Source organism: Myotis lucifugus, unplaced genomic scaffold, assembly GCF_000147115.1.
Source record: "Myotis lucifugus unplaced genomic scaffold, Myoluc2.0 scaffold_2656, whole genome shotgun sequence".
Classification (NCBI taxonomy): Eukaryota; Metazoa; Chordata; class Mammalia; order Chiroptera; family Vespertilionidae; genus Myotis; species Myotis lucifugus.
This window is the reverse complement of record NW_005873704.1, coordinates 1-11,314: the sequence shown is the minus strand read 5'-3', so window position 1 is coordinate 11,314 and position 11,314 is coordinate 1. Positions and strand designations below refer to the sequence as shown.

The window sequence follows — 11,314 nt, the reverse complement described above, 5'->3', positions numbered from 1 at the left end:
AGACCGCCGATAAATGTAGTGAGATCCTCAAGAAATCTAACTGAGACCCTCGATGTTGTGATAAAGAACCAACTAGAAATTAAGCATACACTGACTAAAATAAAGAATATTATGCAGACTCCCAACAGCAGACCAGAGGGTCGCAAGAATCAAGTCAAAGATTTGAAATACGAAGAAGCAAAAAACACCCAACCAGAAAAGCAAAATGAAAAAAGAATCCAAAAATACCAAGATAGTGTAAGGAGCCTCTGGGACAGCTTCAAGCGTACCAACATCCGAATTATAGGGGTGCCAGAAGATGAGAGAGAGCAAGATATTGAAAACCTATTTGAAGAAATAATGACAGAAAACTTCCCCTACCTGGTGAAAGAAATAGACTTCCAAGTCCAGGAAGCGCAGAGAACCCCAAACAAAAGGAATCCAAAGAGGACCACACCAAGACACATCATAATTAAAATGCCAAGAGCAAAAGACAAAGAGAGAATCCTAAAAGCAGCAAGAGAGAGAAAATCAGTTACCTACAAGGGAATACCCATACGACTGTCAGTTGATTTCTCAACAGAAACTTTGCAGGCCAGAAGGGAGTGGCAAGAAATATTCAAAGTGCTGAATACCAAGAACCTACAACCAAGACTACTTTATCCAGCAAAGCTATCATTCAGAAGTGAAGGCCAGATAAAGAGCTTCACAGATAAGAAAAAGCTAAAGGAGTTCATCACCACCAAACCAGTATTATATGAAATGCTGAAAGGTATCCTTTAAGAAGAGGAAGAAGAAGAAAAAGATACAAATTATGAACAACAAATACACATCTATCAACAAGTGAATCTAAAAATCAAGTGAATAAATAATCTGATGAACAGTATGAACTGGTGATTGTAATAGAATCAGGGACATAGAAAGGGAATGGACTAACTATTCTTGGGGGCGGGGGGAGAAGGGGTATGGGGGTGAGGGAAGAGACTGGACAAAAATCGTGCACCTATGGATGAGGACAGTGGGTGGGGAGTGAGGGCGGAGGGTGGGGTGGGAACTGGGTGAAGGGGAGTTATGGTGGGAAAAAAGAGTAACTAATGTAATAATCTGAACAATAAAGATTTAATTAAAATTAAAAAAAAAAAAAAGAAGGTTGGGATTCACTGCTTTCACAATGCCAGGGCTCCTGAGCAGTGGGTATCATTACAGTTTTGGTTTTGTTGTGGTTGGTGGGAGGGTGTTTTGTTAAAACACTTTTTTTTTTTTTCCTGCTGGGAGGGTATTGGCAGCAAAAGTAGATTACCCTTACTCAACACAAAGCAGAACTACCAGGTCTGCCTAACCCACTTCTCTCTCTAAGCAACTCCCCACCCTGAAAAAGATGCCATCCCTAATCTCACTGCAGTCTGAATCAGTCAGGGAAGGTGGCTGTGCCTGTGGCAGGTACACTGACAGATGCCAGGCCTGACTTCCTCATTAGACTCCATCCGAGTCCTGAGTGCTGGGGTCATTGCCACCTACAAACCAAGTCACCACAGTGGGCCTTTAAAGTGATTGTAGCCTGGCCAGCATGGTTCAGTGGTTGAGCATCAACCTATGAATCAGGAGGTCACAGGTTCGGTTCCCAGTCAGGGCACATGCCTGGTTTGGGGCTCGATTCCCAATAGGGGGTGTGCAGGAGGCAGCCAATCAATGATTCTCTCTCATCTTTGATGTTTCTATCTCTCACTGCCTCTCCCTTCCTCTCTGAAATCAATAAAATAAATACAAATAAAAAAGTGATTGTAAATCCCACCCGGCTGATATGACTCAGTGGTTGAGCATTGACCTATGAACCAGGAGGTCACAGTTCGATTCCTGGTCAGGGCACAGGCCCAGGTTGCGGACTTAATCCCCAATAGGGGGCGTACAGGAGGCAGCTGATCGATGTCTCTCATCAAAGTTTCTATCCCTCTCCCTTCTTCTCTCAAATGAATAAAAACGTAAAAAAATAAATAAATGAAGTGATTGTAAATCCTGAGTTAATATTTTGGGTCACAAGTTTGAACTTGTAGAGCAGGTTGTTCTGTATACCTAAGGGTGAGGGAGAAAATTGGACAGTACGGTGTGTGCCTGCCTTCTCTACCCGTTTTCTCCCACTCTCAACTTCCTCCTGCGGGAAGCTTTTGAGGCTGGGACAGTGGTGTCCTGTGCCTCTGTGTCTCCTGTGCTAGTTTACCGGAGGGAGTTGTTCGGGTCCACCTTGGGCATGCGGAGTTGTCCCCTGAGCGACCCCTGCGAGGCCTTGGAGCACCTCCCCCTCCCTGTCCTCACCCTGATGGCAGCGATTAGCAGGTGGAGGAGATGGAAGCGAAGCAATGCTGGTGCCCACCTCTTCCCCATTTTGCAGTAACACAGACCTGGGTGGCTGGCCACGTAGCGGGGCTGGAGTTCTGAGGGCTGCAGGGGAGACTCCAGGCCTGGTACGTGGTCTCCTGGGTGGCCGGCTGTGTTGGGGAAGGGCGGCTCAGGGATGGCGTCCTCGGGGCCCAGGTAGTTGTAGAAGGGGGCCCCGTCTGGGCCATAGAGGCTGTAGTGCAGGTCCTCAGACCCGGGGCCATACTCATAGCCTGGTCGGAAGTGGACCCCAGCCTCCCGCTCGGCTTCAATCCGGGCCACGTTGCACAGCTGAGCATAGACCTCTGTCAGGGAGGAGAGAGAGGGGAAGCTGGGCCCGGTCCCTGGCAGTGACAGCCTGGTGTGCTGTCCCCTGGCTCACTACACCGGGGAGAGGGAGCACGCTGGGACCGGTGTCCTCTGAGAGCTCCTGGCCGTGCCCCACCGCCTGCCCCACTTTATTCCCAAACAGCAGGGACTGAAGACAGGGCCACTACTCCGGTTGCCCCACTCCCTTCTAACCCCCCTTCCATGGCGAGGGCACTCTCCACCCTGAGGCCCAGCCGGCTCTGCAAGGTCTCCCCTCCCTCCGTGCAGGCGCAGGCCGCCCTCTCACCAGAGCTCGTGGGGGGGCACAGGGCACACTGCTGGCTCCAGGCCTCGCCATCCTGGCAGCAGCATTCCGTGTAGGTGGTGCGGCGCCCGTGCAGGGGTTGGCTGCACACGTAATTGGTGACTTTTTTCCAGCAGATGTCCATGTGGATGTCATGGTCAGGCAGGTCCTCTGGTGGCACAGAAAGAGGCCCTTAAGCCCCCAGTCTAGGTCCACTCCCCCTGCGGCCCCGCCATCCCAGGCCCACTGACCCATGTCACTGGTGCTGTTCACGCAGCGCTGCTGGCTGAGGTCCAGGGTGAGGGGGGGGCTGCAGAAGCAGTGGAAAGAGCCCTCCGTGTTCACGCATTCGCCGTTCTCGCAGGCCATGTCCTGGCACTCGTCATGATCTGTGGGGGCAGGAAGACAGGAACATGTGGGGCAGTGCCAGGACGGCTTGCCCACGGACCACTTTCAGGGAAAGGGATTTGCTTGTAACTGATAAGGGAGAGGTAGCACCCTGCTTCCCCCTCTCCTGCCCCCAGCCCGGCCTGGGAGACCCCTCCCCAGGGGTACTTTTCCAGCAGGTCCTCACATACAATCCCCGACGTCCCCACAGCTCCCCTCCCCTCAGACCTGCCTGCTGCAGCCAGAGGGTGTCTGTCCCTGGAAGGGGAACTCCCAGCAAGACAGGGGCTGGCTGGCAGGGCTGGGTGAGCAATCAGCTGTTGGGGGGCAGGGGGGGCAGGGGGAGTGTATCCTCACCTTCACACTTCCTGCGGGTGGCATCGTAGTGGTAGCCAGGATTGCACAGGCAGATGTAGCCGGGAACCGTGTTGAGGCACCGGCCGTTCTGGCAGAGACCAGGCCCGAACATCACACACTCATCAGCATCTGTGGAGGGCAGGGCTGATGTAAGGGCAGGTGAGAAGCAGCACCTGAGATTCAGGGCTCCAAAGCCAGGTTCTGGGTTTGAATCCTGGCCCTACCACTTGCTAGCTGGGTAACTTCAGGCAACTTGCTTCAGTTCTTGCCTCAGTTTCCTACCTAAAAATGTAGATATGACTAATCTCTTACAGTTGTTATGAGAATTAAAAGATTAATACATGTAAGGTGCTTAAAATAGTGCTTGGTTTTCTATTGTTTCTTTCCCCAGCTCTGGGACTAGGGTGCTCACACCTAAACTACCCATTTGACTGTGGGTTCCCCAAAGTTGCTGGCTTTGTAAGTGGGGCTGCCGCTGGCCTCGGCACAGGGCACTCCCCGCTCTTTCCCTGTGCCCATGACTGGGTTAGTCAACGCATCTTAGCTTGTTCCTAAAGGGTTCAGCCTCAGGGGAGCAGAAAAACCAAGGTGGGGTTGTATGAACACTCCAAGAGGAGCTCTGGTCAGAACTTCCAGCCCAAACTCTGCAGGTCACCAGCCCTAGGACAGGAGGGATGAAAGTGACCTGCATGCCGTCAAGAGCTTCCCGGGACCTGCTGGGGGGCCTGCTGGGCCTGCTCAGGTGATTGGAGGTTGGGGAGCAGGAGGTGCAGGGAGGTTACCTGTGTACGTGGTCTGTCCAAACATCCAAGCTCCTTCCACAGGGATGTAGCCTTTACCACTGGGGCAGATCTCGCTGAATTCGACTGTAGGGAAGCATCCGAGCTCAGAGAGAGGAGGGCTCTGTCCCCTTCGCTCGGTGTCACCCTGCAGGACTTAGGACCATTGGGGCTGTACCTGAGTCCTCGGCTGGGCAGAGGTCACAGGCGTCTCCCCAGCTGGCACCCTGGGTGCAGCAGCACTCGGCCTGCGTGGTGTTCCGGCCCAGGAGGCGGGAGCAGGGCGGCTGGTCTTTGTGTCCAGAGTAGCATTCCATGCGGACGGGGCCTGAGAGGTGGTCCCCTGGCGGGGCCTTGGGGATGCTCTGACCTGTGTGTGATAGAGGCCCCTTGTTATTATCTGTTCATGGCCCTCTGGGACGCCCTAGCCTTTACAAATTTAACATTTAAATACCACTTTACAGTGCACAAAATGCTCTTACCTATATTTCCTCACTTGATGCTCTCCACAGCTCTATGTGGTGAGCATCATTACCATCAGCACCTCTTACAGACAGGCAATCAAGATAGAAAAGCTAGGACATACCACACCCCAGCTACCCTACCCCTGCCCACACCGCCCCAGTCCGGGCCCAGGCTCCCTCTCAGGAGCTGGAGAATGGCTGTGCATAATGGCTGGGTGGGGTCTGGAGCAGGCTCACCTGCGGCCCCCCGTGGGCGGCAGTGCCCCTCCTGAGCATCGTACTCCTCCAGGTCGCTGGCGCAGAGGCACAGGAAGGAGCCTTCCACGTTCTCACAGAGCGCCGCCCCGCACACAGCCAGCATGAGCTCACACTCGTTCACGTCTGCCAGGCGTGAGGACAGGCTCGTGGGTGGAGAAGAGGCAGCCCACGCCCTCTGCCCCTCCCTCCAGCCTGGGGGGCAGATACTTAGCCCCTCAAGCAAAGAGGCTGGGTCTTGGGGGAAGAGCAGGAATGGGCAGGAGTTCTCAAGAAGGAGGAACAGATGAACAGGGCATGGGAAGAGGGAGAGAAGGGTGGCAGACAGGGTCACTAACTGGACAGAGAAGAAGGGTTCTGACCGACATGCCTCTTGAGACCCCGAGGTCTCTGGAGAAGGGTGGCGCCTTCATGAATGTGCCTGCTCCCCCTGGCGGACTGTGGCCATGCTTCCCCTACCTGCCTGGCCCAGGGGTATAGCTGACATCTCCCTTCCTTGCCCACTCTATGAGGACCCATTATGGAGCCAGGTGACCATGACCATGTCAGGAGGAGGGCCCAGGGCCTCTCTCCAGGACAGCCAAGACCTGTGGAACTGGGACAAAGGTCCCGAGAGCCTCCCCTTCCCTGGCCCAGAGCCTAGCTACCCCCCAGGCTTCTCACCCACGCAGTCCCAGCCGGAGGACGAGGTCTCGAAGCCCTGGTCACAGAGGCAGCGGAAGGAGCCCTCCGTGTTGTCGCAGAAGCCGTGGCTCCCGCACACCGTGTCGTTGGCACACTCATCTATGTCTGTGGGACAGTGGAGACTAGAGTGGAGGGTGTGCTCTATGCACTCTCTTTATTTGTTGGGAATACTTACTTATTCGGTCTATTAGCACCAAGATCTGTGAAAAGTAACTTCTAAACACAGGACAAGAAAACTAACATTCCTCTTCAATTTTTGTGCAAGCCCTGCTATACGGAAGATATACGAACTTTCAAACAGCTGCAGAAATAATGTCCTCAGGGGAAAATGAGAACTAGGTGCTTCAGCCCTCCCGCCTCGGACCCCCTCCCTACTCACCTATGCAGTCTCCAGAGGGGGCCAGGTGGAAGCCAGGCTGGCAGCCCAGGACACAGCGGTAGGAGCCAGGGTTATTCTCACACCGCCAGGCCCCACACACCGGGTCTCCGTGGTCCTCGCACTCGTCAATATCTGCCCCCAGAGCCACGAGAGGAGACAGGAGCGGCCAGGTGACTGCTCTGGCCCCACCTTCCCAGCATCCCCAGGCCATGCCCCACAACCTCTGGGGTCCCTGATCTCTTCCAAATTACTGTGATCAGGTCACCCCCCAAACATCAAGTTCAGGGTCATTTCCCCTGACCCAGCAGGGATGGACATCTAAAAGAGTTCTATGCTATTTAGAAAAGCACCGAGCTCTTAGCCTCCTTTCCCCCACCCGTCTGCCGATAGTGGAGCACTTTATACTTCTCTGTGTATAAAACCTTCACCAAAGTGTATTACCGCGAGTTATCTTCGTATCTGTCTCCCTTGCTCAATTTCAAGATTGCCCGTAACTGTCTATTTGTCCTAGCAGCAGACATTGAACCTAGCAGGTGTTTAATAAATGTCTATTGAATCAGTTTGGCTTTAAAAACTGGATTGTGTGCTCTGCTCGAACAAGGGTGATGACTGTCTTCATTCTGTCATCTGCGCACAGTCCCCGAGTCAGCAGAGGCTCAATAAATGCATCATCCATCCGGTGGTGCATGTGTGGAAAGTGCCTGCTTCCAGGAAGCTGCAGTTCCTGGTCCCAGGGAGCTGAGGACTGGGTGGTGGTGGTGGTGGTGGGAGGGGTGGGGGGTAGGGGCAGACATGGGGGCAGAGCCTGCCCATTCCCTCCTGAAACCCTTACCCACACACTCCCCGCTCTCCGGGGAGGGCTGGAAGCCAGTCTCACACAGACAGTCGAAGGAGCCCTCGGTGTTGACACAGTGCCCTCCCAGACACCGGTCTGTGACTGCACACTCGTCCACATCTATAACAGGGACATCTGTCAGCCGACCCAGCCACAGCTCCCTAGACCCTGGGCCCCATGTAGCCCATAGGAGGGCCAGGGAGTGGCTCAGGGTAGGAAAGGGCTCAGGGTTTGAGGAAGAGTCCAGAGCTGGAAGCCAGAGGCCAGGCTGCGGGGAGGAGCCCTGGAACTGGGGCTCTGTCAAGGGGAGAAGGGTGACACTCAAAGAGTTCAGAGGGTGCCTATGGTCAGCCTCCCATCTTCCCTTCCCTGGGTGGGACCAGGAGCATTTTATTTCCGTACTCTAGCCTGTAGCGCCCCCTGCTGCTGACAAGCGGACATGGACAAGTTGGCTTCTCACCCTGGCAGCGGGTGCCTCCCTCTGCGCTGACAAAGCCGGGGGCACAGAGACAGAAGAAGGACCCGTGGCTGTTGAGGCACTCGCCGTGGGGTGCGCAGTACTCCTCTCCCACGCACTCGTCCACATCTGCAGGGAAAAGACAGGCAGTGGTATCCCCTGGGACTATTCCCACCTCCCCCCACACTCACTGCCCCCGTCCCCGTGGGGAGACCTGAGCCGCTCACCCTCACACACAGTGCCATTGGCCAGCTGGAAGCCCGGGGGGCAGAGGCACTGGTAGGAGCCAGCCGTGTTCTTGCACTCGCCTCCCCGGCAGTTGCTCTGGAGGTCTTCACACTCATCCACGTCTGCAGGGTCACACGGGAGGAGGGAAGCCCATGGCAGCGCCTCCCAAGGACAGACACCAATGGGGAGGGTTCCAGGGGGCCTGCCACCTGCCCGAGGAGCCTGGCCCCATGGAGGCATCACCCGCTTACAAAGCAGCCCAGCTTGGAGAGCCTTTGGGCAGAGGATGACTGACGCTCCCTCCACTTCTGCCCCAGCCCGACAGGCTCCGCTGCCTCAGGCTGGGCTTCTCCAGCTGCCCATACAGTGTCCGCCTTGGGGACACTTGGCCTCTCTCAGCAACCCTGGCCTATGATGGCCACACCCCAAGGCCCTTATGGCTCAGATTTTACTGAGAAGCAACAGGAACACAAATGAGAACTAAACCAAGGAAACAGATACACAGAACCCGAGAAGATAACAGAAACTAGATTCTTCAAGTTGGCCTACAGATCCCCTGGTACAGGCCAGGGTTTTTCAAAATAGAGTTCCAGTGCCCTTCCTTAAGAGGAACCCGTGGGGAGCTTGTTAGAACACAGATCCCACCCCCCACCCCATATCAGAGGTTAATTTGGCAGGTCTGGGGCAAGGCCTGGGCAGCTGCCCCCCACCACCCCAGCGATGCCGATGTGTGCTGAAGCATGTGACCCAGGGCTCACCAGCCCCCGGCCCCAGATCTGCAGGTGTGGACATCTGAGGTGGATAGAGGGGCCCCTAGTCTGGGAACAGCCCCTGCTGTGTCCCGGCCACTCCTTTCTCTAAGGGTGATGGCTTGGTCTCCCTCCTCTGCCACAGGGGCTCTTACCTTCACAGGTGTGGCCCCGGGGGCTGGGCCGGAAGCCCTGGTCACAGTCCCTGCAGGAGAAGGAGCCGGCAGTGTTGGTGCAGACTCCTGAGGGGCAGACTCCCGGGAAGGCGCACTCGTCTAGGTCTGGGGCAGATAGCAGCTGTCACCTGGGGCTGGGGAGGGCTCCCTCTACCTGGTCAGGCAGGAACCTCCCAGGCCTCTGGCCACCCTCTCTGAGCGTGTAGGACTCTCTCCAGGCCCCTGGGGAAGGGCAGCCCTGTCTGTGGACTTCTAGGACAATCTCAGCACCCCTTCCCCAGAATGCTCCTGGGCAACTCTACCATCAGCTTCCCTCTGGTCTCAAACTCCCCTTTCCTCCTATCCTCACCTCTAAACTTGAGGATTATGACAGTAGAAGCTCTCCTCGGGGCCAAGTCCATATACAGGGTCTTCTAGCCTAACCTGGAGACCCTCAGCATTAGCCCAAAGCTAGGGGACAAATGGAGTGTTTGGTGGGAGGTAGGAGGGACTATATTACATTCTCGGTCCCTCTCTGCCACCCCCTCCCCAGGGTTACCTTCACAGGCAGTGCCTTCTTCATTCACCCAGTACCCACTCTCGCAGGCTGAGCAGGCGAAGGAGCCCTCCGTGTTGAGGCAGAGGCCTGTGGGGCACGAGGCCCGGCTGGCACACTCGTTGACATCTGAAACAGGCCATGAGTGCTGTGTGGGACTCTGCAGGGCAGACGTGCAGGACAGCAGACTGACAGGTGGGTGGGAACAGGGGAAAGGCCGGGACTTGCAGCGATGTGTTGGGTAGCATGGTTGGGATGCGGGACCAGGGTGGACTGGGAGTGTGTGTACAGAGGGAAGGAGCTGCGGGCTGGCGAGCTGTGGAGGAAGCCTGCTTCAGCATCTTTGTACCTTGGCAGCTCTTCTCATCTGAAGTGACCTCGTAGCCCTGCTCACAAGAGCATCGGAAGGAGCCCTCCAGGTTGTAGCACCTTCCATGGGCGCAGATCCCCGGGGTCAGACACTCGTTCACATCTGTGGGGAGAAGTCCAGGGTAGCGAGCTGGCCTCCTCTCCTCCAGGCAGGCAGTCCCTAGTCGGGCTTAGAGGATCTCCATTATGAGGCCAAGGAACCACCATGCAGAGGACCCAGAGGCCACCTTGCGAAGGCCACGAGGTCATTCCTGCTCCTGGCCCCCCTCACCCAGGCAGGGCAGGATGCCCTTCACACAGAGCTCACTTCATCTCTAACTAGTAACACTGAGAACTTTGCACGTGTCCCAGAAAAGGGGGCAGGTCCCTCAGCCCTGGTTTGGCCCCTCCCAGGACACCCGGAGTGAAGTGTCCAGGACCTGGGACTCACCTTCCAGTGGTCCTGACCCTCTCTGGCTTCCTACCTGCCAACATTCTATGAGCTCATGTTTCCAGCCTCACAACCAGCTCCTCTAGGTGAGTGGGCCTTGCAGAGAAAGGCCAAGCTCTGCCTGGGTGGCTGAAGGGCAGTGTCAAGGGCCTGGGAAATGTCTGCCCTCTCCAGAGCCTCAAAGCATCTATTCACAGCCCAGTCCCTCCTGGCATTCTGCAACCCCGGCCCTCCTTCCTGCAGGGGCGGAGGGAAAAGAGCATTCCTCCTACAGCTGACACGCAGCCCCCTCTGCAGGGAGAAGAGCACCCACTGTCCAGTTGGGCAGTACTGTCTAGATCAGGGGAGGGCAAACTTTTTGACTCGAGGGCCACAATGGGTTCTTAAACTGGACCGGAGGGCCGGAACAAAAGCATGGATGGAGTGTTTGTGTGAACTAATATAAATTCAAAGTAAACATCATTACATAAAAGGGTACGGTCTTTTTTTTTTTTAGTTTTATTCATTTCAAACGGGCCGGATCCGGCCCGCAGGCCGTAGTTTGCCCACGGCTGGTCTAGATACTGCTGTTGGGATGCAGGGGAGCTGAAGACCCCCCCTCCCAGGAAACCACAGCAGGGCCTGGCTGCCAGCTCACACCACCAGAGTCAGCCTCTTCCTAAGATGCTTGGCCCTTCGCTCTACCCAGAATCCAGCCTCAGAGGCTTCTGGGACCTTGGGCTGTAGCTCCCGAATGGATATGACCAAGGAGCCAAAGTGGCCCCCGCCCTAGCTGATTCAGAGAGCGGAGCATCAGTAACTGAAGCACACCCACCTCATGCCCAACGTCATCTGGGAACCCAGCCGGCTCACGAAGGACAATAGCCTCCAAGCCGTGTCCCTCTGCCCACCTCGTTTTCTCCCTGTGTGTGGGCTCAACCAGAGGTCCCAGGCCAAACAGTCCTCTTAGTACCTTGGCAAGCAGCCCTCACCTACACAGCTCCCGCTCAGGCCTCTGTAGCCCTCCTCGCAGGCCAGGCAACTGTAGGAGCCGGGGGAGTTGACGCATCTCCCATCAGGGCAGGTGCCAGGGTGACGGCATTCGTCGATATCTGCAAAATAGCAGCCCCTCCCTTGGTCATCCCTGGGAACCACAGCACATGGGGAGGTCTGTGAGGAAGCAAATCCTGACCCTGCCCTTGGTTGGGAGGAAAGAATGTCAGTTTCTGTACAGACGGAAAGTAGGAAAAAGTGAGTGTTGTCCTGTGTTCCCAGATCCGCTTCCA

General features: G+C 55.9%; 1 protein-coding gene across 1 annotated transcript; it reads right to left on the bottom strand.

The window, feature by feature from the left end:
• Positions 1-1,927: 1,927 nt before the first annotated feature.
• On the bottom strand, positions 1,928-11,172 carry LOC102427631 (latent-transforming growth factor beta-binding protein 2-like; the record flags this gene model as incomplete). The annotated part of the gene is made up of 17 exons (XM_023749070.1): positions 1,928-2,049; positions 2,376-2,657; positions 2,969-3,136; positions 3,217-3,354; positions 3,710-3,838; positions 4,492-4,575; positions 4,667-4,858; positions 5,190-5,333; positions 5,871-5,996; positions 6,271-6,402; positions 7,103-7,225; positions 7,566-7,691; positions 7,790-7,912; positions 8,695-8,820; positions 9,254-9,379; positions 9,600-9,722; positions 11,021-11,172. Coding segments are annotated over 17 exons (2,401 nt in total), but the record flags the coding sequence as incomplete, so codon positions are not given.
• Between the last annotated feature and the right edge of the window lie 142 nt (positions 11,173-11,314).